General features: G+C 50.4%; 2 protein-coding genes across 3 annotated transcripts; both read left to right on the plus strand.

The window, feature by feature from the left end:
• Positions 1-863: 863 nt before the first annotated feature.
• PUF60 (poly(U) binding splicing factor 60) lies at positions 864-25465 on the plus strand. Of its 2 annotated transcripts, XM_083145024.1 has the most exons (11): positions 865-1016; positions 3433-3528; positions 7213-7302; positions 7831-7881; positions 20380-20541; positions 21657-21749; positions 22034-22247; positions 23283-23473; positions 24167-24302; positions 24496-24731; positions 25039-25465. In XM_083145024.1, the coding sequence occupies exons 1-11, from the start codon at positions 996-998 to the stop codon at positions 25336-25338; spliced, it is 1590 nt and encodes a 529-aa protein (XP_083001150.1). In that variant the 5' UTR covers positions 865-995; the 3' UTR covers positions 25339-25465. The 2 variants fall into 2 exon arrangements, with proteins under 2 accessions (XP_083001149.1, XP_083001150.1); XM_083145023.1 differs by lacking the exon at positions 7831-7881 and having other exon boundaries at positions 864-1016.
• On the plus strand, positions 10063-16569 carry LOC146005642 (uncharacterized). Its single transcript, XM_083145026.1, has 2 exons — positions 10063-13219; positions 13419-16569. The coding sequence occupies exons 1-2, from the start codon at positions 12007-12009 to the stop codon at positions 13583-13585; spliced, it is 1380 nt and encodes a 459-aa protein (XP_083001152.1). The 5' UTR covers positions 10063-12006; the 3' UTR covers positions 13586-16569.
• Positions 25466-25665: the final 200 nt, after the last annotated feature.

A 25665-nucleotide genomic window follows, 5' to 3' on the forward strand; every position in this document is an offset into this window, starting at 1 on the left:
CACACAGGCCAGAAACAACAGAACCTGGGGGATAAGAGGTAGGGTCCCTTAGGGGGGTCATTTGGAGACGTTCCTACTCCCAGGATACTCAGGATGTATTATCCTCCAGGTGTACAACACCTGAATGCCCCCAATAGAGGTGAGGAGCAGCATAAAGGTGCCCATACACACGGTACAAGTGGTGGGTGTAATGAGATTCCATTCCATGATATACGATGCAATACATTCTAGTCCAAATTGTATACAATAATTGTACTGTGTATGGCCACCTTTATACATATAAACAATTAGTGCTGCACTATATAAGAAACTGTAAGTAAATAATATATTATACATTATTGTATATAAATAGGAGGTTACCGGCGGCAACAGGTAGTCCCTAGGCATGGTAAAGTGCCCCCATGATATCCAAGGATCCTCCTGAAATCTGAGGTTGCCTGGCACAGTGAGGCCGGTGTGGTCACAGATTGGGGAATATTTACTAAAGTGTGCAAGAAGTGGCGCTGTTGCCCATAACAACCGCTCAGATTCTACTTCATTTGTTTAGTACTTTATACAATATAAAATCTAGAATCTGTTTGCTGTGGGCAACGTCCCCACTTCAGTAAAAACGCAATGTAGTACATACACCCCTGATTGTCTGTATACACTGACTGAGGAGCTACAGGCTTCCTGTGTGAGTGCGGGCGGGCCCCCAGCCAGCCAGCCAGCCAGCCCGCGGCCGCCCTGTGTCACTGTGTGTGACTGTGTACTACCCGCCCGCCTGTTCTCTGTACAAAACAACGTTTAAAACTAGAGAAACAAAGTGACGAGCTCTCTGACAGGTCCACACCAAGCAGAGCAGCTGACGCCGTCATCTCGCGGGACTTGGGGCGGGAAGGAGTCAGACTCGGTCCGACGTTCTCGCGAGAACCGATGTACCATGTGACCACCACTTCCTGCGGCAAATCTCGCGATATTCTCTTACTCGCGGAGGATTAATCCCGAAGGCTCGGATGGCGGCTGCGATCATGTTGGTGAGTCCGGGAGGGGAGCGCCAAACCGGGGGTATCGTCCGTCACCGGGGGATATAAGGAGGTGGAGAGGGGTATTACCGGAGATAGGGGGCCGGTGTGAACAGGGGTGGACTAGGTAAATGAGGGGAGGGGGAGTGATACCGAGGTGATGGGGGGTGTAATGAGGTAAATGAGGGGAGGGGGAGTGATACCGGGGAGATGGGGGATATAATGAGGTAAATGAGGGGAGGGGGAGTGATACCGGGGAGATGGGGGGATATAATGAGGTAGATGGGGCGAGGGGGAGTGATACCAGGGAGATGGGGGGGATATAATGAGGTAAATGTGGGGAGGGGGAGTGATACCAGGGAGATGGGGGGATATAATGAGGTAAATGTGGGGAGGGGGAGTGATACCAGGGAGATGGGGGGATATAATGAGGTAGATGTGTCGAGACGGAGTGATACCAGGGAGATGGGGGATATAATGAGGTAAATGTGGGGAGGGGGAGTGATATGGGGGATATAATGAGGTAAATGTGGGGAGGGGGAGTGATACCAGGGAGATGGGGGATATAATGAGATAGATGTGGGGAGGGGGAGTGATACCGGGGAGATGGGGGGTATAATGCAACGAAGGGTTAAGTTCCGATGTGCGTTCCTATGGATGTTTTGCTAAATTTCCTGATCTTTCATGCAAACATGTAAGATCAGAAGATTTAGCAAAAGATCAGCCAGAGTGCGCATGCGATCGGCTGATTTGCGGTAAAAAAATCGGCCATTCTGCAAAAAAAATCGTTCTAGTGTGTGGATTCCCTAAGAATAAAGCAGCCAGTATTTTTCTAGTATTTAAAACAAAATAACACTCCCAAATCTAACCTCTGCACCTGTTACATCTGCCCCACCTGCATTGCAGCATGGTTTTGTCCATTAAAGAAGGAGTTTGCACTGCAAGCCAACCAGAATCACCCCCTGTGTGGGGTAATGGGGACTGACTTTGGGTTCCCATACTTTGTTCAGTCGTGGCACCCTTTTGTATCAGATTGGTCTCATGGCACCCCAGGCCAAAGCATTCTTATTAAGAAAGTAAAATATTTGATTTAGTAAATTGTGTTTTATATGTAATCCTTAGATTAAATTATGTGGTGAGGGATAAGATTCGCTTCTGTTTGCCTACATATTTTATAACTAGTAAGGCTGCTTGAAGCAAAGATGAACGCTAGTCTGCTACTTCCTGTGTTTGTGTACAGATGGAGGTTGGCTTATCTTTGCAGGGGCTGGCATTTCTAACCCGCCAGAAGGCGCACGCGTACGAAATGCTCGCACGCCCCCTGGCAATGGAGCCTCCCTCCGGTCCCCGCCGCTGGTACCCCGAGCGCCCCCCCCCCCCCTAACCCTGCCCATCTCCCTGAAGCGGAGACGGGCAGAGACACGCAGCGTCCCCGCCGAGAGACTGGGACGCGCGCGCGCGTGTGTGTGAGAGACGCATGCGCGTCCCAGTTCAGTGTAGCCCCTGTCCGCCGACGCTCGCTAGCGGGGAGGGTCTGGCGAGCCGCGGCCAAGGATGGCAGGGGCTACATCTGTATGTGTGAGAAAGAGATGTAGTTTCACTTTCTGTCAGCAGATGGCAGTGTTTCGGAGACTCACGGACACTAGATATAAATAGATTTATAGATATATGTAATATTGGTAGTCACCAGCACTGGTTTTGCCTATTATATTAAATTAATTGATCCAGGGCACCCCTGCAAGTCTCCCAAGGCACCCCAGGTGATCGCATTTGGTTAAACACCACATGCGATCCCGCATGCCATTCAATAAATACTATGTGCAGCACATACTATCTATCAGCGTGACATTCAACTGGCCAAATCTACGTATTGCATGGTACATAAAATGCATACAATCATTCGATTTATCGAACAGATGTGATCGAAACCAAATGATTGTATAAAATCTCATAATTGTATAGGTGCCCATACACGGTACAATATTCCCGTGTGTTTTGAACTAGATCGCATGCGATTGGGACCTAGTTCAAAAATCTCGGGCTGCACAGACTGTGCTGTGCGATAGGATGCCCGTGGGTGCACGCATCGCTTAGTACCCTGGCACTGTGTATGGGCACCTTAAGAGCTACATAGGAGAGCTTGCATGTATTAAATGTTATGTAAATACAAAGCACTAAAGTACCAAATCACAAGTGTTCCGGTCAGGTTGTAGGGGAATTGCATGAAACCAATTGCTGTGAGAGCTCTCAGTAGTGGATGGGGGACTATGTCGCCACTGTACCGTATTAGTGTGTAATAATGTGCTATTGTGAGGTCATGCAGCTGCCGGCCATGTTATCAGGGCGTCCACCTCAGCCTACCATAGTGAGCGCAGAGATTGGATATGTGTATTACATGCTGTTAATGAGATTTCTTATTTTTTTGCAGGGAGTTGACTCCATTAAACTGGAAAATGGCCAGAGCACCTCATCTAAACTGGGACTCCCACCGCTCACCCTGGAGCAGCAGGAGGCCCTGCAGAAGGTGAGTACTCCCCTATCTGAGTGTACAGAACAGCACACACTGACCAGCCACTCGCTCTGCTGTGCCGCACAGGCTGTAGCTGTGTAGAACGCATCACTGTTACCCTGTTGCATTATGGTGGAAATCTAGCAGGTCTATCAGCTTCTCTAAAACCAGACCTGGAAGCTGAATAATCTAAAGCCCAAACTCCAGAACCAGGCAACCTGCATGCAATGGTCCTTCATAGTCCCCTCTCTGCCCCTGTTCTCCTTCCCCCAAATTGGTTGTAGTGGGATATCTGTGCTGGGTGGGCCCTGTCTGGGCACATTGGTTGGGCTATAGAGATGATGTGCACCCCCATGTGTTACAGTGAGAACCGCAGGCTACATGGCTGCAGGTAAATGGAGGTCAGTAAGCACCAGACTCATATATCATGCACAATAATATTACTGTGTCTTAGTGTAAGACAGGCTGCCAGGGCTTATAATGGTCCAGGGTCCCCTCCTGTACTGGTGAGCAGTGTTTTGCATTATTAGTAAATGCTTCATTTTCACCATAAGGAGCATGGAACTATGAAGAGGAATATTCCGGCCTGTTCCGTTATATGTTGGGGGTGATGGTGAACAGTAAAAAGCTGGCTAACGGCTTTACAGAATGAACGCATGTTATTAGACCCGCTCTGCATTGTGTATATGTTATTCCATTGTTTGGTGATCAGTTTGTTATTCCAGGGCTGGATACTGATCTGTATAGAGGCAGACTAAGGACACATTACAGGGCTTGTATCATCCATAATATTTATGTATGCTGTGGGAAGGTGAATTTTTCTATTTTATTGTATAATATATTTATCCTGATTTTCATCATTGTAATTGTGCTGCAGTCCCTGTATTTAGCTGTAGATGTCACTAGATCACAGGCAGACTGCTAAGACTTGCCAATATATTGTTCCTGTAGATCAGTGGTTCCCAACCCTGGTCCTCAAGTACCCCCAACAGTGCACATTTTCCAGGTCACCCAGCAGGTGCACTCATTATTCAGACACATTGTAAAAGATCCACAGGTGCAGCTAATTATGTCACCTGTGATTCTGTGTGGAGACCTGCAAAACATGCCCTGTTGGGGATACTTGAGAACCAGGGTTGGGAACCACTGCTGTAAATGTTGGCCCTGGGATACAATCCATAACGTCTGATCCACGTTGGCTGTGATACCCATATATCTTAGCATCCCAAACTTGCCTTCAGAACCGCAGACACTTGGATTGATTCAGTTCAGCAGGCAGTGAATAGCGCTGGAACGGAGCTCTCCGAGCCCTTCAGTTCATCCGCTGCTCTGTGTGAGAATGCTGCTAGTGCGAGAATCGCCATTGTCCAACGTAAGCGCCCTGCTGCGATGGTGTTTGCGCTGCGTCATTGCACAAAACCGCATGGTGGACCTAATTTTGTCTGATTTTATCCCTTGAGGGGTGCGAGCAGAAATCCACTAGGCTGACTTAGCAGCACGCTGAGTGAACCCCAGTGACGTCCCTGCATGCTCATGTGGCTAGGTATGTTGGGGGAGTGTTGGTAGGTTGCTTTGTGCGGAACACTTAAACCCAATCACTGGATTGGATGGCACGTCTGACAGTCCTGTGTTTACCCATCCTGACATGGGCAGATCTGACATCGCTACCCCCCCTGCCTGCAGATATATGAGCTGTGCTTCAGGGCCGTTGCAGAAGGTCTGTGATCAATGTTGTTCAGACACATTGGGGGTACACACCCTCTGACAGACTCACAATGTACAGCTGGTATGTCGGACAGTGTATACACAATAAATCCCTGTGTTGTATCAGCTGCAGGGATCACGATGTGCTTAGCCAACTAGTAAATGGGAATAATAGTATTCCTCCTATATTCCCCAGAATACTAACATAGCTGTATTACAGTACATAATAAGGAAGATATAAAAAAAATAATAATTTGATAAAGTTGATAGTTAATAATATATCAGGAAAAAATATTTATCGTTGGGTAAAAATAATATTTATCAAAAAATTAACAATCACAAAAACAAATCCGGGGTTATGCTGATAATACGTGTGCCCTCTCCCTGGGGCGTGTTCTGGTTGTTTCCTCTGAAATTAGCATATTTTGAAAATTTTTATTTTTATTAAAGTAAAAGGATTTTTTTTTGTTGTCAAAATCTGAGAAAGCATTCATTCCCAGCGGAGAGGGTGCTATGTAAGGTTGGCACGTGTGCGGTGGGTGACTGCGGAGAGGGTGCTACGTAAGGTTGGCACGTGTGCGGTGGGTGACCACGGAGAGGGTGCTACGTAAGGTTGGCACGTGTGCGGTGGGTGACCGCGGAGTGGGTGCTATGTAAGGTTGGCACGTGTGTGGTGGGTGTCCGCGGAGAGGGTGCTATGTAAGGTTGGCACGTGTGTGGTGGGTGTCCGCGGAGAGGGTGCTATGTAAGGTTGGCACGTGTGTGGTGGGTGTCCGCGGAGAGGGTGCTATGTAAGGCTGGCACGTGTGCGGTGGGTGACCGCGGAGAGGGTGCTATGTAAGGATGGCACGTGTGCGGTGGGTGTCCGCGGAGAGGGTGCTATGTAAGGCTGGCACGTGTGCGGTGGGTGACCGCGGAGAGGGTGCTTTATAAACATGTTCCTATTGTTCCCTCAGGTAATTGTGTCACGGCTGGAATATATATATATATATATATATATATATATATATATATATATAAGCTGTACACTTTGCAGATATGTTTTATAGCAGGAGTTCCCGATACGTGCCCTCGCATACCCCCAACAGGCCATGGTTTCTGGTTGTCTTCAGTCATGCACAAGTGAGTTAAGCGTGGTATACAGTAGGCCAGTGGTCCTCAAATACCCCCAACAGTTCATGTTTTCCAGGTCTCCTCACAGAATGACAGGTGAAATAATTACTCCACCTGTGTCAGTAAATGAGTGCACCTGCTGGGTGACCTGGGAAACGTGCACTGTTGGGGTACTTGAGGGCTGAGGTTGGGAACCACTGCACTAGGCGGTATGTCGCACCGACATATCATGCTCATTGGGTAGTGTGTACGCACTACCACTTGCCCACATCAGCTGGGCCTCGGGGTCAGTGGGAGGCTGGACCGCATGCATCTGAATAATGTGCCACTATATCATCCATTGTGTACGGATGGCTGATTATCGTCTAATGTGTGGCCAGCTTAGCTATGGTGTCAGGTCAGTCAGCACCGGGTTAGAGCTTACTGTAAGCCAGATGTTGCCTCTAAGAGGCAGCCGGGCCCGTTAGTTCCCGGTGTACGGGGGCAGGTATGTATTCTATGCTGGTGTCTGTGACTTTGCTGTGTTGGCGTCTGCCTCAGAGATCCATTTCAGAAGCATGATTAGTTCATTGTCACTGCAGCCGCTAAACAAGCGTCAGAACCTCCTGGGATTCTCCCGCTTCTATTTTATAGAGCTCACCCCACTGCTGGAGCAACGCCGCGAGTGGGAAAGGTGACCAGGCTTGGAGGAGGCTGCCCCTCCTCACCCATGTGGTAGAGAGGTAAGGTGGGGGTGCCCCGTATAGCGCAGAGCATGGAGGAACGCCTGCTGCGGAACCTAAAGGCTAGAGATCCGATCGGGACGCCTTTCTGTGTCTTCTACACTTTCCGCTGGGCTTGTGTTTGTGTCCTACTCATGTGTGTCTTATGGCTTTTCCATAGGCTAAGAAGTACGCGATGGAGCAGAGCATCAAGAGTGTCTTAGTGAAGCAAACTATTGCACACCAGCATCAGCAGCTTACCAACCTCCAGGTAAGGGCAGCCTGTCCGGGCCCCCTCCATACGCCTGGGCCAGACACCACTCACTGGCTGTGACCCGGGCAGGAGAAGGGTCTTATACGCCTCTTTTATTTCCCTTCCTCTTCCTTCTGTGGCTTTAAATGTTTTACTATAATGTGGTTTATTTTTTTGTTTTTAACAAAAGCTTTCAACATTCAGAACGTTTTTTTGGCATTAGACTAATCCGAGAGAAGCACTGTTTCCCTCCGATCAATGTAATTGAGGATTCCCTACCCCCCACCAGATAAGGGGGTGACTGCCATTTCCACTGTAAATCTCTACGGCATTGTACATGAATTGTTCCCACCCCCATGGCGCTATGTCTCGCGATCTCCTGTGTAACGCAGGGATCCTCCCCCATCACTGTACACTAGCGGATTAGCCCCTATCTCCCTTTATTTCTGCAGGTTCTCTGTTACCTCTGTCTACTTGAATCTAGCGCAGAGAACGAATGACACGGAAAGTGGCAGCGGACTGAACTCTGTCTTTACTGTCTTTCAGATGGCAGCAGTGACAATGAGCTTTGGAGACCCTCTCTCACCTTTACAATCGGTCAATAGAAATATTCATTTCTTCTGGGGCACCATTGCTGTGTGGGGGGGCGGGCTGTTTACCTCTACCTGTTCTTGTTTTCCCAGGGCCTGCAGAGGGAGGGGGGAGCCGTTGGTCCTTCAATGGGGCGGTTTTTGAACAATGACCACAGAGACACTAGTTCTATACTACCTGTCGTCATTTCACCTTCCTGTACTAGATAGCATAGACTGGTTATACAGCGCTAGCTGCGTGTCAGAGAGGAGTAAGGTAAGGGGGTAATGTGTGTGTGATCACACAGCAGTCACCTGGTACACAGGTTCCTGCACTAGATAGCATAGACTGGTTATACAGCGCTAGCTGCGTGTCAGAGAGGAGTAAGGTAAGGGGGGTAATGTGTGTGATCACACAGCAGTCACCTGGTACACAGGTTCCTGTACTAGATAGCATAGACTGGTTATACAGTGCTAGCTGCGTGTCAGAGAGGAGTAAGGTAAGGGGGTAATGTGTGTGTGGTCACACAGCAGTCACCTGGTACAGAGGTTCCTGTACTAGATAGCATAGACTGGTTATACAGCGCTAGCTGCCTGTCAGAGAGGAGTAAGGTAAGGGGGGTAATGTGTGTGATCACACAGCAGTCACCTGGTACAGAGGTTCCTGTACTAGATAGCATAGACTGGTTATACAGCGCTAGCTGCCTGTCAGAGAGGAGTAAGGTAGGGGGTGTAATGTGTGTGTGATCACACAGCAGTCACCTGGTGCAGAGGTTCCTGTACTAGATAGCATAGACTGGTTATATACAGCGCTAGCTGCGTGTCAGAGAGGAGTAAGGTAAGGGGGGTAATGTGTGTGTGATCACACAGCAGTCACCTGGTACACAGGTTCCTGTACTAGATAGCATAGACTGGTTATACAGCGCTAGCTGCCTGTCAGAGAGGAGTAAGGTAAGGGGGTAATGTGTGTGTGATCACACAACAGTCACCTGGTACACAGCTTCCTGTACTAGATAGCATAGACTGGTTATACAGCGCTAGCTGCGTGTCAGAGAGGAGTAAGGTAAGGGGGGTAATGTATGTGTGATCACACAACAGTCACCTGGTACACAGGTTCCTGCACTAGATAGCATAGACTAGTTATACAGCGCTAGCTGCGTGTCAGAGAGGAGTAAGGTAAGGGGGTTAATGTGTGTGTGTGTGTGATCACACAGCAGTCACCTGGTACTGAGGTTCCTGTGCTAGATAGCATAGACTGGTTATACAGCGCTAGCTGCGTGTCAGAGAGGAGTAAGGTAAGGGGGTAATGTGTGTGTGATCACACAGCAGTCACCTGGTACACAGGTTCCTGTACTAGATAGCATAGACTGGTTATACAGCGCTAGCTGCGTGTCAGAGAGGAGTAAGGTAAGGGGGGGTAATGTGTGTGTGATCACACAGCAGTCACCTGGTACACAGGTTCCTGTACTAGATAGCATAGACTGGTTATACAGCGCTAGCTGCATGTCAGAGAGGAGTAAGGTAAGGGGGGGTAATGTATGTGTGATCACACAGCAGTCACCTGGTACACAGGTTCCTGTACTAGATAGCATAGACTGGTTATACAGCGCTAGCTGCGTGTCAGAGAGGAGTAAGGTAAGGGGGGGTAATGTATGTGTGATCACACAGCAGTCACCTGGGTACTTGTGAGTTATCTGGGCGTCCGATTTGGGTACTTACGATTTGCATGCGATATCGCATACGATATCGCATGCGATTTACGATTTGCATGCGATTTGCATAAGATTTGCTATTCATTTCATTACCCCACTATCCCCAAAGTGTGTCTATCAACGTGAACCCGAAGCGTGGCGAGCGCAGCGAGCCCGCGAGGGGCGGCGGTACGCGTCCTCCGACCTTTTCATGCCCTACTATCCACTAGGGCGTGGAGTGAGAATAGAATAGTGTGGCGAGCCCGAAGCGTGGCGAGCGGACGCGGACACCTGTGAAGCCCGCAAGGGTACGCGGATACCTGTGAAGGTGTCCGCGTCCCCTCGCGGGGCTCGCTGCGCTCGCCACGCTTCGGGCTCGCTGCGCTCGCCACACTATTCTATTCTCACTCCACGCCCTAGTGGATAGTAGGGCATGAAAAGGTCGGAGGACACGTACCGCCGCCGCTCGCCACGCTTCGGGTTCACGTTGATAGACACACTTTGGGGATAGTGGGGTAATGAAATGAATAGCAAATCTTATGCAAATCGCATGCTAAATCGCATGCGATATCGCATGCGATCTAGTACCAAAATCGGACGCCCAGATAACTCACAAGTACCGTCACCTGGTACACAGGTTCCTGTACTAGATAGCATAGACTGGTTATACAGCGCTAGCTGCGTGTCAGAGAGGAGTAAGGTAAGGGGGGGTAATGTATGTGTGATCACACAGCAGTCACCTGGTACACAGGTTCCTGCACTAGATAGCATAGACTGGTTATACAGCGCTAGCTGCGTGTCAGAGAGGAGTAAGGTAAGGGGGGGTAATGTGTGTGTGATCACACAGCAGTCACCTGGTACACAGGTTCCTGTACTAGATAGCATAGACTGGTTATACAGCGCTAGCTGCGTGTCAGAGAGGAGTAAGGTAAGGGGGGTAATGTATGTGTGATCACACAGCAGTCACCTGGTACACAGCTTCCTGTACTAGATAGCATAGACTGGTTATACAGCGCTAGCTGCGTGTCAGAGAGGAGTAAGGTAGGGGGGTAATGTGTGTGTGTGTGTGTGTGTGTGTGTGATCACACAGCAGTCACCTGGTACAGAGGTTCCTGTACTAGATAGCATAGACTGGTTATTCAGCGCTAGCTGTGTGTCAGAGAGGAGTAAGGTAAGGGGGTAATGTGTGTGTGTGTGTGTGATCACACAGCAGTCACCTGGTACAGAGGTTCCTGTACTAGATAGCATAGACTGGTTATACAGAGCTAGCTGCGTGTCAGAGAGGAGTAAGGTAAGGGGTGTTTGTACATCCGTGTAATCACAGCGGACCGAAGGCTTTATCATGTGACCTTAACTTGCAATTTCCTTTTCAGGGTCCATGGGTCCCACAGGGGACATCGGGGTTGTAGGTGGATCCAGGGGGTCCGAGGCACCAATCAGCGAAGCTTTTAATGATTTCCCAGGATGCCCGGGCCCTCTCCCCTACAGCCCCGCCTCCAGGCTCATCTAGTCAGTTTTTGTTTGGTGCCTGCAGGAAGCAGACGCACCTTTTGTATCAGCGGGGGTTACCTCACTGAGGTAACCCCACAAAGCTATTGTTCATTTTTATTTTTCCTTTTTTTTTTAAATCTGCAGCCTCGGCGGCAGAAGCCGCTTTGCGGCTGAGGCCGCTCACCGCCGTCAATCACTGTCGGCGGAGCGAGCGGCCGCATCACCCTCCCAGCGCCGGCTCCATCCAATGACGTCTGTCACGGAGGACCTCGGCGGGGAAGACCGCGACGCCTAGCACCGCCGACGGTCTCCCCCGGGCAGCGTGGCCGGAATCGAGGGCAGGTAAGGCTCCACCTGGAGCGCAAACCGCTGCTGTACCGTGCTAGCGTGGAAGACGCACGCGGTAGCTGGCGTGGGTACAGGCCTCGGCCCGGGACCCCACTAGACCACCGGGGAATAGCGCAGAACGGGTCAGAGGGGACCCCATTATCAGCTACATTATCCCCGGTGGGGGAAGTCCAGCAAGGGGAGGCGGCGTCGGGTCTGCAGCCCCTCCCTTGGCTTTGGCGCCAATCTCAATAGAGATCTGCCGTCCCATTAGCCGTGACTTTGGTGCCCGCCCCCCTCTCTCAGACAGGCGCCATTTCTGCAGCAGCACTTCCAGAGAGCGGGCACACTTCTCCCCTGTGAAATCGCCTACAGGTTCAGTAGCTGCTTTCACAGCCACCCTTATTCCCACTTTTCTCCATAGAGTTAAGCGGTTGACACAGGGTGAGGTAGTCTATTTCTGACTATAGTGTGTGTGTGTGACTTGTGCTAGATTTTTACTTCTTCTGTCCAGTGATCTGTCCCTTCATCTCTAATATTGAGGCAATACCTCATTGGTCACAACACTCAGTTATATCACTCTAGGTTTTCCTGAATTACCCTATTGTGCACTGTCAGCTCTCCTTGTCAGTGTGTTTTACACCATGTCTAAAAGAGGGCGTCAGCAGACAGAATCCCCTCAGCTCTTGTCCTGCAAGGGCTGTGCTGCAGGCCTGTCTGATATGGATGTTGTTCAGGATGGCCTGTGTGTCAACTGCATATCCCTTGCGCAGTACACTGCCACGGTACAACAACCCCCATGGGCAGCCTTCCAACAATTGCTGGGTACTCTTGTGGACCGCTTGCCCGCCACTATTACTCCCCCTGTAGTCCAGCCCCCTCCACCTTGGGTGGATGCCCTGTCGACCACGGTGCAGACCTTGCAACAGACTACGGTGGCTATGCAAAAGCTGCTGCCCCAGACAGTACAGCCCAGTAGATCCCTGTTAACTCCGTTGCTGGCAGATACACGGGATGACACTGATACTGGCGATGGGGGGAATGATGTCGACAATGCAGGTGATGACATCAATTTGGATGATGATCAGGATGACCCCATGCCCATGGATACTCCTGCCGCTCATGCAGAGACTCCTGACGTGGCAGCCCTGATACATGCTATTAAAGAGGTTTTATTATATGACCCTGAGGAGCCTGAACCTGTCGCTAAGACAAAAGATGTCTTTAAAAAGCAAAAGGTCCTTAAGGCCCAGTTCCCACATTCTGATTACCTAACAGAAATGAGGACAAATCAGTGGGAGGAGTTAGGCAAGAAGGCCAGCATTCCACAGAGGGTTTTAAACAAATACCCCCTCCCACCAGAGGATTGTAAACCATGGGAGATACCACCCTCAGTGGATCCCCACGTTACAAGACTGGTAAAACCATCGGTGCTGCCCGTTTCATCTGGGTCCAATCTTGGGGACCAAACTGACAGGCGCCTGGAACAGGCTCTTAAGGCCACGTTTTCCTACACTGGCGCAGTTCAAAGGCCTACTATAGCGGCTACTTGGGCGGCTAAAGCTATTCTCCTGTGGGTTCAGACCTTGGAGGAGGAGCTTACACAGGACGCATCTGAGGATGCTAAACTGTGTATCCTCCAAGCAGCTTCCTATATAATGGACGCCATGTCAGATGCTGGCACACTAGCGGCTAAGGCTTCAGCTAGTTCTGTGCTAGCACGCCGCATCATCTGGCTCCGGCCTTGGAAAGTGGATTTAGAGTCAAAAAAGACCCTGGAGTTACTACCCTTTAAGGGTGAAACACTCTTTGGAGAGGAACTTAATAAAATAGTAGCCTCTCTGGCTGCAGCTAAAACTGCATGTCTCCCAATGGCCCTTCCTCAAAAGTCTAGACCCGCCTTTCGGTCCTTTCGCCCACAGGGCAAGGCCAGAGGCCAACCTTTTACAAAGCCTTCCCCCTCACGTAAACCTGGTAAGGCAAAACCAAAGCAGGCTTGGGCTGCTAGACAGGCCCCAAACAAGCCTGACAAGCCTTCCGCATGACGGGGCCGGGCCTCCCGCAGGGAGAGCCCCAGGTGGGAGGCAGACTTCTCCTATTCTCCCAACGGTGGCTGTCCACAACAAAGGATGCCTGGGTGAGGGAAGTGGTGTCTCGGGGCTACTCCATATCCTTCAAAAGGACACCACCCAAAAAGTTATTTTGCACAGGCCTTCCACATGACCCTGTAAAAGCAGACCACCTGCAAAAGATTTTGCAGTCCCTACTACAGTCTCAGGTTATTGTCCCCGTACCTGCCCACCAGAAGGGACAGGGGTTTTACTCAACACTCTTTCTGGTCCCAAAACAAAACGGGACATTTAGACCCATTCTGACCTTAAAGGCGCTAAACAAGTCAGTCAGTGTCCAAGTTCAGAATGGAAACGTTGAGGTCAATAATCCTGGCACTGGAGGCTGGAGATTACATGGTATCCCTGGACATCCGGGATGCCTACCTACATGTCCCCATCCTCCCAGCACACCAACAGTACCTGAGGTTCGCGATCCTAAACAGGCACTTTCAATTCAGGGCTCTGCCTTTTGGACTGGCCACTGCCCCAAGGACCTTCACGAAGATCATGGCGGTAATGGCCTCCCTCCTACACCAGCAGGGCATTCGGGTGTTCCCTTACTTAGACGACCTCTTGCTGGTGGCAAAGTCGCCAGACATCCTCCTGTTGCACCTGCAGACAACAATTGCAACTCTACAGGACCACATGTGGCTCCTAAACTGGGAAAAGTCCACCCTAATTCCATCGCAACGCATGCTTCACCTGGGAGCTCTTCTGGACACCAAGGCCCTCCGGCTCTTTCTTCCAGCGGACAAAAGTGCTGCCTTACACCAGCACATTCGCAAATTCCTCTCCAGCCAAACGGTCACAGTTCATTGGGCGATGAAAATCCTAGGTCGGATGGTATCCACTTTCGACATGGTCGAGTGGGCCCAGTTCCACTCTCGCCTCTTCAGAGTCTCATATTGAAGAGGTGGGACGGCCTGACCCATCATATCAGGACTACCTCCTTCCAACTGACACGGGAAGTCCGGGAATCCCTCCAGTGGTGGCTACAATCGCAGCACCTGTCAACAGGCCGACAATTCTGGTTCGCTGAAATGCTGGTCCTCACAACCGACGCCAGCTTGCGAGGCTGGGGAGCGGTAGTAGGATCCTAGTCCTTGCAAGGCATATGGACAGTGCAGGAGTCCAGGCTGTCCATCAACGTCCTGGAATTGAGGGCAGCGTACAACGCTCTGCTTGGAGCAAGGGACCTGCTCCAGGGTAAACCAGTACAGATCCGGTCCGACAACGCCACGACGGTGGCGTACATAAACCGCCAAGGGGGCACCCGCAGTGTGGCGGCCCTACAGGAAGTTTCCAGAATTCTTTTGTGGGCGGAACAAAATCTTCCGGCACTCTCAGCTGTCTTCATCCCGGGTGTCCTGAACTGGGAAGCAGACTTCCTGAGCCGTCAGGACATTCATCCGGGGGAATATTCTCTCCACCCGGAGGTCTTTGCCACTCTGACAGACAGTTGGGGCGTGCCGGACGTGGATCTCATGGCGTCCAGGCACAACCGCAAAGTGGAAAGGTTCGGATCCAGGACAAGGGATCCTCTAGCCGAATTCACAGACGTTCTGACAGTTCCATGGGGATTTCATCTCCCGTACGTATTTCCTCCAGTCAACATGATCCCAAGGATCATCAGGAAATTCAAAGTGGAACGCGGGAATCTGATATTGAAAGTCCCATTTTGGCCACGCAGGCCTTGGTTTGTGGACTTGCTACAAATGTCGCACCTGCCACACATTCTGTTGCCATCTCGGAAGGATCTGTTGTCTTAGGGTCCCTGCCTACACCCAGACCCTCAGCGTCTGTCTTTGACGGCGTGGCGCTTGAAACTACCTTACTGAAATAGAAAGGTTTTTCCTCCAGAGTGGCTAGGTCTATGGTTCAGGCACGTAAACCGTTGTCATCCAGAATCTACTACTGGATTTGGCACACGTTCTTTTCTTGGTGTACTTGCCGAAATGAAAATCCCAAAGTCTTTAAAATAGCCAGAATTTTGGCTTTCCTTCAGAAAGCCTGTCGGTCTGGTTCCAAAGAAAAATTGCGCTTCTACCAGATGTCCGCACTTTCTTTCAAGGAGTACTACATGTACAGCCACCATATACTCCTCCTACCATGCCTTGGGACCTTACGCTAGTGTTACAAGCATTGACCAAGCCACCTTTTGAACCCTTACACTCAGTGGACCTTAAGTGGCTTACTGTAAAAACAGTTTTCCTCCTGGCAATTTCATCTGCTAGGAGGGTCTCTGATCTCTCGGCCCTGTCCTGGAAACCTCCCTTCCTTATCTTCCATACGGATAGGGCGGTCCTGAGAACCAAACCGTCACACCTTCCTAAGGTTGTTTCCAGGTTCCACCTGAATCAGGAAATAGTGGTACCGGCCTTTACAGCAGAAAATTTCTCCCAGCAGGAACGCCTTCTAGATGTGGTCAGGGCTCTGACTACATATGTGGAACGTACCAGAACAGTCAGGAAATCTGACTCTCTTTTTGTACTGTACGGGTTTCACAAAAAGGGCTGGCCGGCCACAAAGCAGACCATTGCCCGCTGGATTCGTATGGCCATCCATCAAGCGTATCAGCAGGCAAAGTTACCTATCCCTGTGTCAATCAAAGCACATTCTACCAGGGCGGTTGGTCCGTCTTGGGCGGCAAGCAGAGGAGCTTCTGCCGAACAACTGTGCAAGGCTGCAACGTGGTCATCTGTCCATACTTTCACTAGATTTTATGCTTTTGACACGTTCGCCTCCCAGGATGCTTCCTTTGGTCGTCGGGTTCTTCTGGCACCTCAGGCAAATTCCCTCCCTTGAATATACGGCTTGTGACATCCCCGATGGACCCTGAAAAGGAAAAGGAGAGTTATGGTAGACCTACCTTTGTTAACTCCCTTTCCTTGAAGTCCATGGGAACCACAGGGCGCCCTCCCTTTTAATTTGCTACTGAGGTATCCCTAGAAGTGGTATTATCCTTATGTGACCTGCAATGACCCTTTTTTTGGCTCATGTTAGCTCTTATGTATGTATGAGTCTATGGGCATGTGTGCCTCCTGTCCTTCTCTCTTCTCCGCTTCCTGCTTGTTACTAAAAACTGACTAGATGAGCCTGGAGGCGGGGCTGTAGGGGAGAGGGCCCGGGCATCCTGGGAAATCGTTAGAAGCTTCGCTGATTGGTGCCTCGGACCACCTGGATCCACCTACAACCCCGATGTCCCCTGTGGTTCCCATGGACTTCAAGGAAAGGGAGTTAACAAAGGTAGGTCTACCATAACTCTCCTTTTTTTCTTTTACATGATCCATTGCACATGTTGGTAATCGTCTGCTCGGTGTCCTGTATATTTACGGAACCTGCCCTGGGGGTGTGATTTATAAGATCATTTGCATAATTTGTGCATATAATGTTTAGTAATGTACATCTCTACAGTGTTGGTAATATATAATTAATTCTGAATAATTGTATGATGCTGGAACATGTTAAGCCAATGTGGTACCTGAGGCTGGGCGATGTTGGCGGGTGGATGGCCGGTATAGCGTATAGTCGCTGACCATGTTGAATTAGGGCTGGGGTAGCCAACCCTAGTCCTCGAGAGCTACCAACAGTGCATGTTTTGCAGGTCTCCTGACAGAATCACAAGTGAGCTAATTAGCTCCATCTGTGTATCTTTTAAAATGTGTCAGTGATTAATGATTGCAGCTGTGCAGCAGCTAGGTTGTCTGGAAAATGTGCACTGTTGGTAGCTCTCGAGGGCTAGGGTTGGCTACCACTGCATTAGGGTATGTAAAGACCACCTCTCCCACCCCCCACCTATGTGATATACCCATCCTGCAGTGGGCAGAGCCTCCCGTTACAGAAGGGGAAGTGCCTGCGTACTCTGAGGTTGTGCGCCGTATACTGCTCCTGGTGCGATGGAGCAGCTTATTATACAGAAAGTATAGTTTTTGGGTCAGATTGATGGTTATTGGGGCGATACCAGTCCGCTTTACAGGTCCCACCCCCTGAGGTCTCTACCTTTATTAAATTGCCTTTGGATAATTACATTTACAAGCCACATTTAGGAACAGAGCACCGGTTATGTGTATTCTTCATAACTAGGTACATATTGCGGTGTAGGGCAGGGCTACAAGATCCTGCAGCCAATCAGAGCTATGCATGTTACACGGGAGTATGCCATCTCCTATGGGTCAGTGTGTCATTGGCTGTGGAGTAATGGGGGGCGTAGCCAGCATGTTGCCATGGTGATGTGTGATCTGTACAGCGTGACAGGAGCCAGAGTTTTGTAAGGCAGTGTGCAGAAAATGGAAACACCTGGGCAGACAACGGCAACAAGCATTAATAGAGCAGGAGACACCCCAGTACTGTCATTGTGTAACATGTAGGGGACCTCCGGGACTAAGCAGCGGGCATTGGCCTCCGTTACGGAGAGGCTGAACCTGCTCATGTATCACATGGAGTGGGGTGATGGCAGCATTGGTACTCCGAGGGGTACATGCCACCTGCAGGTGGTGGAAGCGTGTACTATCCCAGCGTCGTTGGCTGCTGCACAGCTTGGCTGTAACCGCAGAGCAGGATATTATAGCGCACGCACGAATGTGGATTGTGAGCTCAGTGGTCTATAGCAATGGTGCTTTTATGGCACCTTCTGAGACAACGCCTCTCCCACCGCTAACCGAGCATCAGTGACTTGCATTAAGGGACGACTGACTGGTGTTTCCATCTCTGCGTCTCCACATCCGATCCTGGGCAATGAATAGAGGGGACACTGTACTCCATGCAGCCGGCGAGGGGGTAACGGTGTGGATTGCCGAAAACAAGCGATCCTCGCTGTTTAACCCCCGCGCCGGCCACTCACCCTATTCTCCCATTCCAGGGAACTCGGATTCCCCCAAACAGCGAGGCTTGCGGCTAATGTAGGGAGCCCGCGGCATTTAGCTGTGAGTCTCGCTGTTTTAGTGTCCGCATACGCCGTTTCCCCCTCGCTCCAAAAACGTGAGGGGGAATCAGCGTATGCAGGGGGGGTCAGATGAATACTGACCCTGCCAGCTGTCACAGCTCGCCCGCAGCCTTAGTGAGTGCTTGCTGGTCTGTGACTGCATGGCGTGTGAGTGCATGTCTCTCCTATGTGTCCTGTGTCTATAACACGGATCCTTAGTGAGTGCTTGCTGGTCTGTGACTGCATGGCGTGTGAGTGCATGTCTCTCCTATGTGTCCTGTGTCTATAACACGGATCCTTAGTGAGTGCTTGCTGGTCTGTGACTGCATGGCGTGTGAGTGCATGTCTCTCCTATGTGTCCTGTGTCTATAACACGGATCCTTAGTGAGTGCTTGCTGGTCTGTGACTGCATGGCGTGTGTGTCCTGTGTCTATAACACGGAACCTGACTACAGCGCTTGCTGGTCTGTGACTGCATGGCGTGTGAGTGCATGTCTCTCCTATGTGTCCTATGCCTATAACACGGATCCTTAGTGAGTGCTTGCTGGTCTGTGACTGCATGGCGTGTGTGTCCTGTGTCTATAACACGGAACCTGACTACAGCGCTTGCTGGTACCCTCACCCCATCTCTGTGACTGGGAGTAAGCTGCCCTGTTGGCCTCTGTTACAGCTCACCTGTACCGGTCTGCGCCATCTGTTACCATAGGAGACTACGGAACCTACGTTTAGCTCCACTTAAGCTGGGACTTGTTTATTAACATTCATCTTCTGTTCCAGTTGGAACTATTCCCCCTCAGTCCCTGTAGATGACTTTATATTTGTGTCTCTGTCAGTGCTTCACAGCGTTGTGTTTATATCATCGCACCAGTTGTGTGTGCACTGTGGGTAGGGGATTGATATGAAATCCCAGCGTTCAAAATCCCAATGCCGGAATGCCAACAAGGGGGGGTGTGGATCGCCCCCCCTCGTGGGCTCGCTACGCTCGGCACACTAATTTATTCTCCCTCTATGGGTGTCGTGGACACCCACGGAGGGAGAAAGTGTCAGGATTTCGGCCTCGGGATTTTGAACGCCGGGATTTGAACTGCAGCTCCGGATTCTATCCCATTCTTCCCCAGTGCTAAACCTACATCCCTGTGAAGCACAGGAAATGACTATGTAACAGAGTGCAGACATACAAAGGTCAAACCCAACTGCACATTGAGTAGACTGGACAATGCCATTGTGCCTATGCAGCGTCCGTTGGCATACAATGCGTGGGAGTCTCGCTTAGGTGAGCGTTGCTTCCCTGGCCCCTACTATCTGCTCTGGTATTCTGGGGCATATGCATTACGCCCGGTGAAGTGATATAATGCGCCAGCCGGTCAGTTCCTAACTGGCATTAATGTCCATAACTCCGTAGCTGTGTGTCTGTTCCTGTGATTATTCTCACCCCATCCATGAGATGTGTGTGTGTGTGTGTGAGAGAGCTGGGCCCTGGGAGGGTACGGCACCTGTGGTGTAGGTAACTTGCACGGGGCACACGTAGACACTGTAACATGGGCTATGACGGGTCCTGGGAGGAGGTGTGATGCATGACGGCACTAATCATCATCTAGGTGGTGCTGTTTCCGACTTAATTCTTCCGTTCTGTTCTGTATTGAGAACATTGTCTTTTTAGAGAGTGTAAGTAATGTGGCCGCTTAGAGCGAGTGTCAGTGTTAGCGCACTGGAAAACGCCGCCAGCGGAAGAGGCTGTCACACTGCAGGTAATGGATCCTGGTCCTTCTATTTGTAGCGTGTCCCCTAACCGCTTTCCTCCTCCTGCAGGTCTGGGAGGGCTAGCCGCGGCCACTGGCTTGCCGTTTGGAGGTGGTGAGATAAAGGGATTGAGTGTCCGGTGGAGGGTGGGAGGTGGGGTTGAGGCAGGTGACATGTTGTTGGTGTGCGCATAATCCCCCCCCTCGTGGGTTACACCTCTCCTGACAGCTGGGCTTTCTCTCCTAGATGGCAGCTCAGAGGCAGCGCGCCCTCGCCATAATGTGCCGCGTCTACGTTGGCTCCATCTATTACGAGCTGGGAGAAGATACCATCCGGCAAGCTTTCGCTCCCTTCGGACCAATCAAGAGCATTGACATGTCCTGGGATTCTGTCACAATGAAGCACAAGGTGAGACCCCGGAAGCGGGCGAGCTTGTGGGAAGGGGGTTAGATTTGGGGTGATCTGCACCATGTACAAAAACAGAACACCGTTAAGGGTCAACAGTCCCGCCCAGGTCTTTGTAAATGCACAATGCCCGATGGATCACACACCGTTGGCGTTTCAGACCAATAATATCCCTGTAAGGGAGGCACTTAAGCATTTTCTTGGGATTGGTGCGTTACAAAGCTGTGGTATAACGGGTGGATGTGTGAGGCGGAAAATCTTTTCTGGCCGAGGTTATACACACAAACCTCTTCCTAATCATCCTATGCTGCTCATGTATATGTGGTGTAATGCTCCTGCCACATGCGGGACTACAATGAGCCGTGGTAATTACTGTGCGGGCACTGCTGCACAGGTGGCGGTGGCACTATATCCAGTGCTGCTCGTGTATATGCCGTGTAATGGTCCTGCCACATGCGGGACTACAATAAGCCGTGGTAATTACTGTGTGGGCACTGCTGCACAGGTGGCGGTGGCACTATATCCAGTGCTGCTCATGTATATGCCGTGTAATGGTCCTGCCACATGCGGGACTACAATAAGCCGTGGTAATTACTGTGTGGGCACTGCTGCACAGGTGGCGGTGGCACTATATCCAGTACTGCTCGTGTATATGCAGTGTAATGGTCCTGCCACATGCGGGACTACAATAAGCCGTGGTAATTACTGTGCGGGCACTGCTGCACAGGTGGCGGGCACTAGATCCAGTACTGCTCGTGTATATGCAGTGTAATGGTCCTGCCACATGCGGGACTACAATAAGCCGTGGTAATTACTGTGCGGGCACTGCTGCACAGGTGGTGGTGGCATTATATCCAGTACTGCTCGTGTATATGCCGTGTAATGGTCCTGCCACATGCGGGACTACAATAAGCCGTGGTAATTACTGTGCGGGCACTGCTGCACAGGTGGCGGTGGCTCTAGATCCAGTACTGCTCGTGTATATGCCGTGTAATGGTCCTGACACATGCGGGACTACAATAAGCCGTGGTAATTACTGTGTGGGCACTGCTGCACAGGTGGCGGGCACTAGATCCAGCGCTGCTCGTGTATATGAGGCTCTCCTCCTTTTCTTCCAGGGATTTGCATTTGTGGAATACGAGGTACCAGAAGCCGCACAACTTGCACTGGAACAGATGAACTCAGTGATGTTGGGTGGAAGGAACATAAAGGTGGGTGACATAGACAATGTACAGCCGTGCTGAACCATGCCTGGAATGTAGTGGCTTATATAGTGTTACTGTACTCTGTAATACTGGCGTTCCTGGAATAATATACTTGAAGCTTGGCGTCTATGATGTTGCTCTGGAGATCATGACACATGGCTAAGCAGATGGATGACTACTGCGCTTTCTCACCCTTTCTGTAAACAGCCGTTAGCTGTAATGTTGGTTGTTGGTCAGTAGTGACTCCTATTGCCTCCATTCACCTTCTTCTCCTGTCTCCTTGCATTCAGGTGGGCAGACCGAGCAACATCGGCCAGGCGCAGCCCATCATAGACCAGTTGGCAGAGGAGGCCCGCTCCTTTAACAGGATCTATGTGGCCTCTGTCCACCAGGATTTGTCAGATGACGATATCAAGAGTGTATTTGAGGCCTTCGGAAAGATAAAGTCTTGTATGCTGGCGCGGGACCCAACGACGGGAAAACACAAAGGTTACGGTTTTATAGGTGAGTGTCCTGCCATCTATCCATCAGCAGCCTTTCGTGGGTCACGCGGAAGGTTTAGATTACAGGGCTCAGCAATAAGTGGCCCTCCAGTTGTGGATGAAGTGCACATCCCAGCATGCCTTGCCTTAGTTTTGCTATTTGGCCATGCCGAAAGTGATGCTGGGACATGTAGTTCATCAGCATCTGGAGGGCCGCTTATAGCCCACCCCCGGCTTAGAAGCGTGCTTCCTCTCTTCAGGAATAGGAACTTTATTTGGAAATACAACATGGGAACGACTTTTCTTAATGCAACAAATTATAGTACAAAGTTGTGTGTTTTTTTAAGGGGTGTGTACACACGGTGAGATTTTACCTAGATAGTCCAAATCTCCTTGGTTAGCCACAATCCCCCAGTATTTCTCCTGCTTAGTCCATATTGTCTAGCATAGATTGTCTGAGCAGGCAAGGCAATTTTGCCTTTATCATAGGCTATCATTACTTAGACAAAATTACTTAGTCAAAATTGGAATTTAGAATTCCAACAATTTTAAGGATCCATAAGACTTGGACTATTGACCTTTATTTACACACCCCAGGGACGGTCCCAGGATTGTAGTAAACATTCCACTACAGATATGGGATCCGCCACTTATACTCGGAGATCCAGTAAATCTGGTGGCGGTCCCAAGTAATTAGCTACACCAGACCTTGCACCATTGGGATAACTTTCCAATGTTTCAGAGGGTGGGGTGGCATTATTGAACTTAGAATGTTGCTGGGTTTTACCACTCCTCATTCTGCATAGAGGAAGATCCCCGCGTGTTGTTATACTCTGCTCTGGCCATAGATGAGAGCTGTAATGATACCTACAGAAGCCTTTACCTGAAGGGCAATAAGGGGTTTGTTATACAAAGCTTTGTGCTTGCCATACTGCAAAACTGTTGCAGGGCATGCTGGGATGTGTAGTTCAACAACAGCTGGTTCTCCATCCCAAAGCTACGATTACGACTGGATAGGAGATGAGATCTCAGTGTCTGCTGTCTCTCCTGTTTTCAGAGTATGAGAAGGGCCAGTCCTCACAGGACGCAGTTTCTTCCATGAACCTGTTTGATTTGGGTGGTCAGTATCTTCGTGTGGGGAAAGCAGTTACTCCACCAATGCCTCTGCTCACGCCTGCCACCCCTGGAGGATTACCGCCCGCAGCTGCTGTCGCCGCCGCTGCTGCAACTGCCAAAATCACTGCTCAGGTGAGTCTGGACCTCGAGTAATGAATACAATCGCACAGTGTAAATCTGCTGATCCGCTCTATTATATTCTCTCCTTTTGACCTACCTGGGTAATAGCACTAAACATTAAGAACTGTTTGTCAGTGAGGGGGGTGGAGAGGTTAGTCTGACACGGCAGTGGTACATATAAGTGTTCACACCGCTGGTGGCGCGTTTCACCTCTGCTTTCTTCAATAGCTCACATTCCTTACTATAATCATATGCTTTCCTGTCTGTCTGTCAGTCAATGGGGGGGAGGGTTAGTGTGACACAGCAGTGGTATATATAATAGTGGTCATACCAAGTACTGGTGGCGCGTTTCGCCTCTGCTTCCTCCCATACTTCAATAGCTCACATTCCTTACCATAATCATATGCTTTCCTGTCTGTATGTCTGTCAGTCAGTGGGGGTGGGTGGGGGGGGGGGGGGGGGGGGGGGGTTAGTCTGACACAGCAGTGGTATATATAATAGTGGTCACACCAAGTACTGGTGGCGCGTTTCACCTCTGCTTCCTCCCACACTTCAATGGGGGTTAGTCTGACAAGGCAGCGGTACACAAGTGTTCACCTCTACTCACGCTCCTTACCATAATCTTCTGCTTTCCTCTGTCTCTGCTGAAAAGGTGGTCATGTCACTGATTCTTAAACCGATATATTCCCATCTTGTCTTCTACAGGAAGCAGTGGCTGGAGCAGCAGTTCTTGGGACGCTGGGTAGTCCTGGTCTGGTGTCACCAGCACTAACCCTGGCACAGCCGCTGGGTGCCTTACCACAGGCTGTCATGGCAGCACAAGCCCCAGGTGTTATTACAGGTTGGTATCCACATGAGTCCGTACGTGGTTTTCCCTGGGATCCATGTAATCTGTGGATAGTATGAAATTGCTGCAGTGACGTCATGGTGCTGATCCAGTGCTGTCTGCAGTGTGACGCATTCAGTGTCTGTACGAGATGTGATACTCTGACACAATTGTGGCACTTAATGATAATCTGTTTTCTCTTTTCCAGGTGTAACGCCAGTGCGGCCCACTCTCCCGGTGACCATCCCACAGGTGGGACTAGTGAACCCAATCCTGTCCAGCCCCCCAGCCATGGCACAGCTGGAAATAAAGAAAGAGAAGGAGGAAGAGGAACCGGCACTGGAGTCGGAGCGGCCAGAGATGCTGAGTGAGCAGGAGCACATGAGTATCTCCGGTAGCAGTGCGCGGCATATGGTTATGCAGAAACTCATGCGCAAGCAGGAGGTGAGTGTGTGAGCGGGCTGGATCTTCCTTGCAAACATGTAGAAGACTATGGTCCAAGATGAGCTAGCCACAGCCAGAACTAGCTGCTGAGGTTTCAGCAGGAACATATAGCACTGGCTTGGGGCGGTGTGAGGTGGAGGTCCTGTGTATGTGACTGCCCACCGGTCACATGATACAGACCTGTCTCCCTACCTGGTGGTCTCCCCAAGCTTTGGGAGTCCATGCGCAACCTCCGAGCTATCAGTCAGACCTTGTACAAGTAACATGTAACGTCTTCTGCTCTGACGCTTCTCTTTCCTGCACACAGTCTACTGTTATGGTCCTACGCAACATGGTGGATCCCAGAGACATTGATGATGACCTGGAGGGGGAGGTGACGGAGGAATGTGGCAAGTTCGGCGCAGTGAACAGAGTTATCATCTATCAGGAGAAGCAAGGAGAGGAGGAAGACGCGGAAATTATTGTTAAAATATTTGTTGAATTCTCAATGGTCAGCGAAACGCACAAAGCCATACAGGCTCTGAACGGCCGCTGGTTCGCGGGGCGGAAAGTAGTGGCAGAGGTTTACGATCAGGAGAGGTTCGATAACAGCGATCTATCGGCATGAAGCCTCTCGGACTTTTATCCCTTCCCCCAATTGTCCTTGTACTGTTTATTTTATATGATTGTGGATTTGTCCTTATTCTCCAGAGTAGAAGGCTGGGAAATAAAGTCTGTCTGTTTTTTGTTTTTCACTCTGTGTTTGAGGTTCTACTCGAGAATCGCACTGACGTCTGTGGCAGTTCGGGAAACAGTCATTAGGTCCACGTGGGGTTTATCACTGTCTTTTGAGCCGACAGGCAGTATTTCATGCCCTACCATCCACTAGGGCGTGCGCAGCACTACGTTTCAGTGTCCATGTCGACTGTTGACATTCCGGTCAAAAAACAGTGGA

This window comes from Crinia signifera, chromosome 5 (assembly GCF_055691185.1).
Source record: "Crinia signifera chromosome 5, ASM5569118v1, whole genome shotgun sequence".
Taxonomy (NCBI): Eukaryota; Metazoa; Chordata; class Amphibia; order Anura; family Myobatrachidae; genus Crinia; species Crinia signifera.

Excerpts from the sequence above, each read along its gene's own strand:
- LOC146005642 (XM_083145026.1), top strand. The coding sequence starts at position 12,007 with ATGTCTAAAAGAGGGCGTCAGCAGACAGAATCCCCTCAGCTCTTGTCC. Across the intron at positions 13,220-13,418 it reads CTCTCTGGCTGCAGCTAAAA|CTCCCGCAGGGAGAGCCCCA; the intron begins CTGCATGTCTCC and ends ACGGGGCCGGGC.
- PUF60 (XM_083145024.1), top strand. The coding sequence starts at position 996 with ATGGCGGCTGCGATCATGTTG. Across the intron at positions 1,017-3,432 it reads TGGCGGCTGCGATCATGTTG|GGAGTTGACTCCATTAAACT; the intron begins GTGAGTCCGGGA and ends ATTTTTTTGCAG. Across the intron at positions 24,732-25,038 it reads AACTCATGCGCAAGCAGGAG|TCTACTGTTATGGTCCTACG; the intron begins GTGAGTGTGTGA and ends TCCTGCACACAG.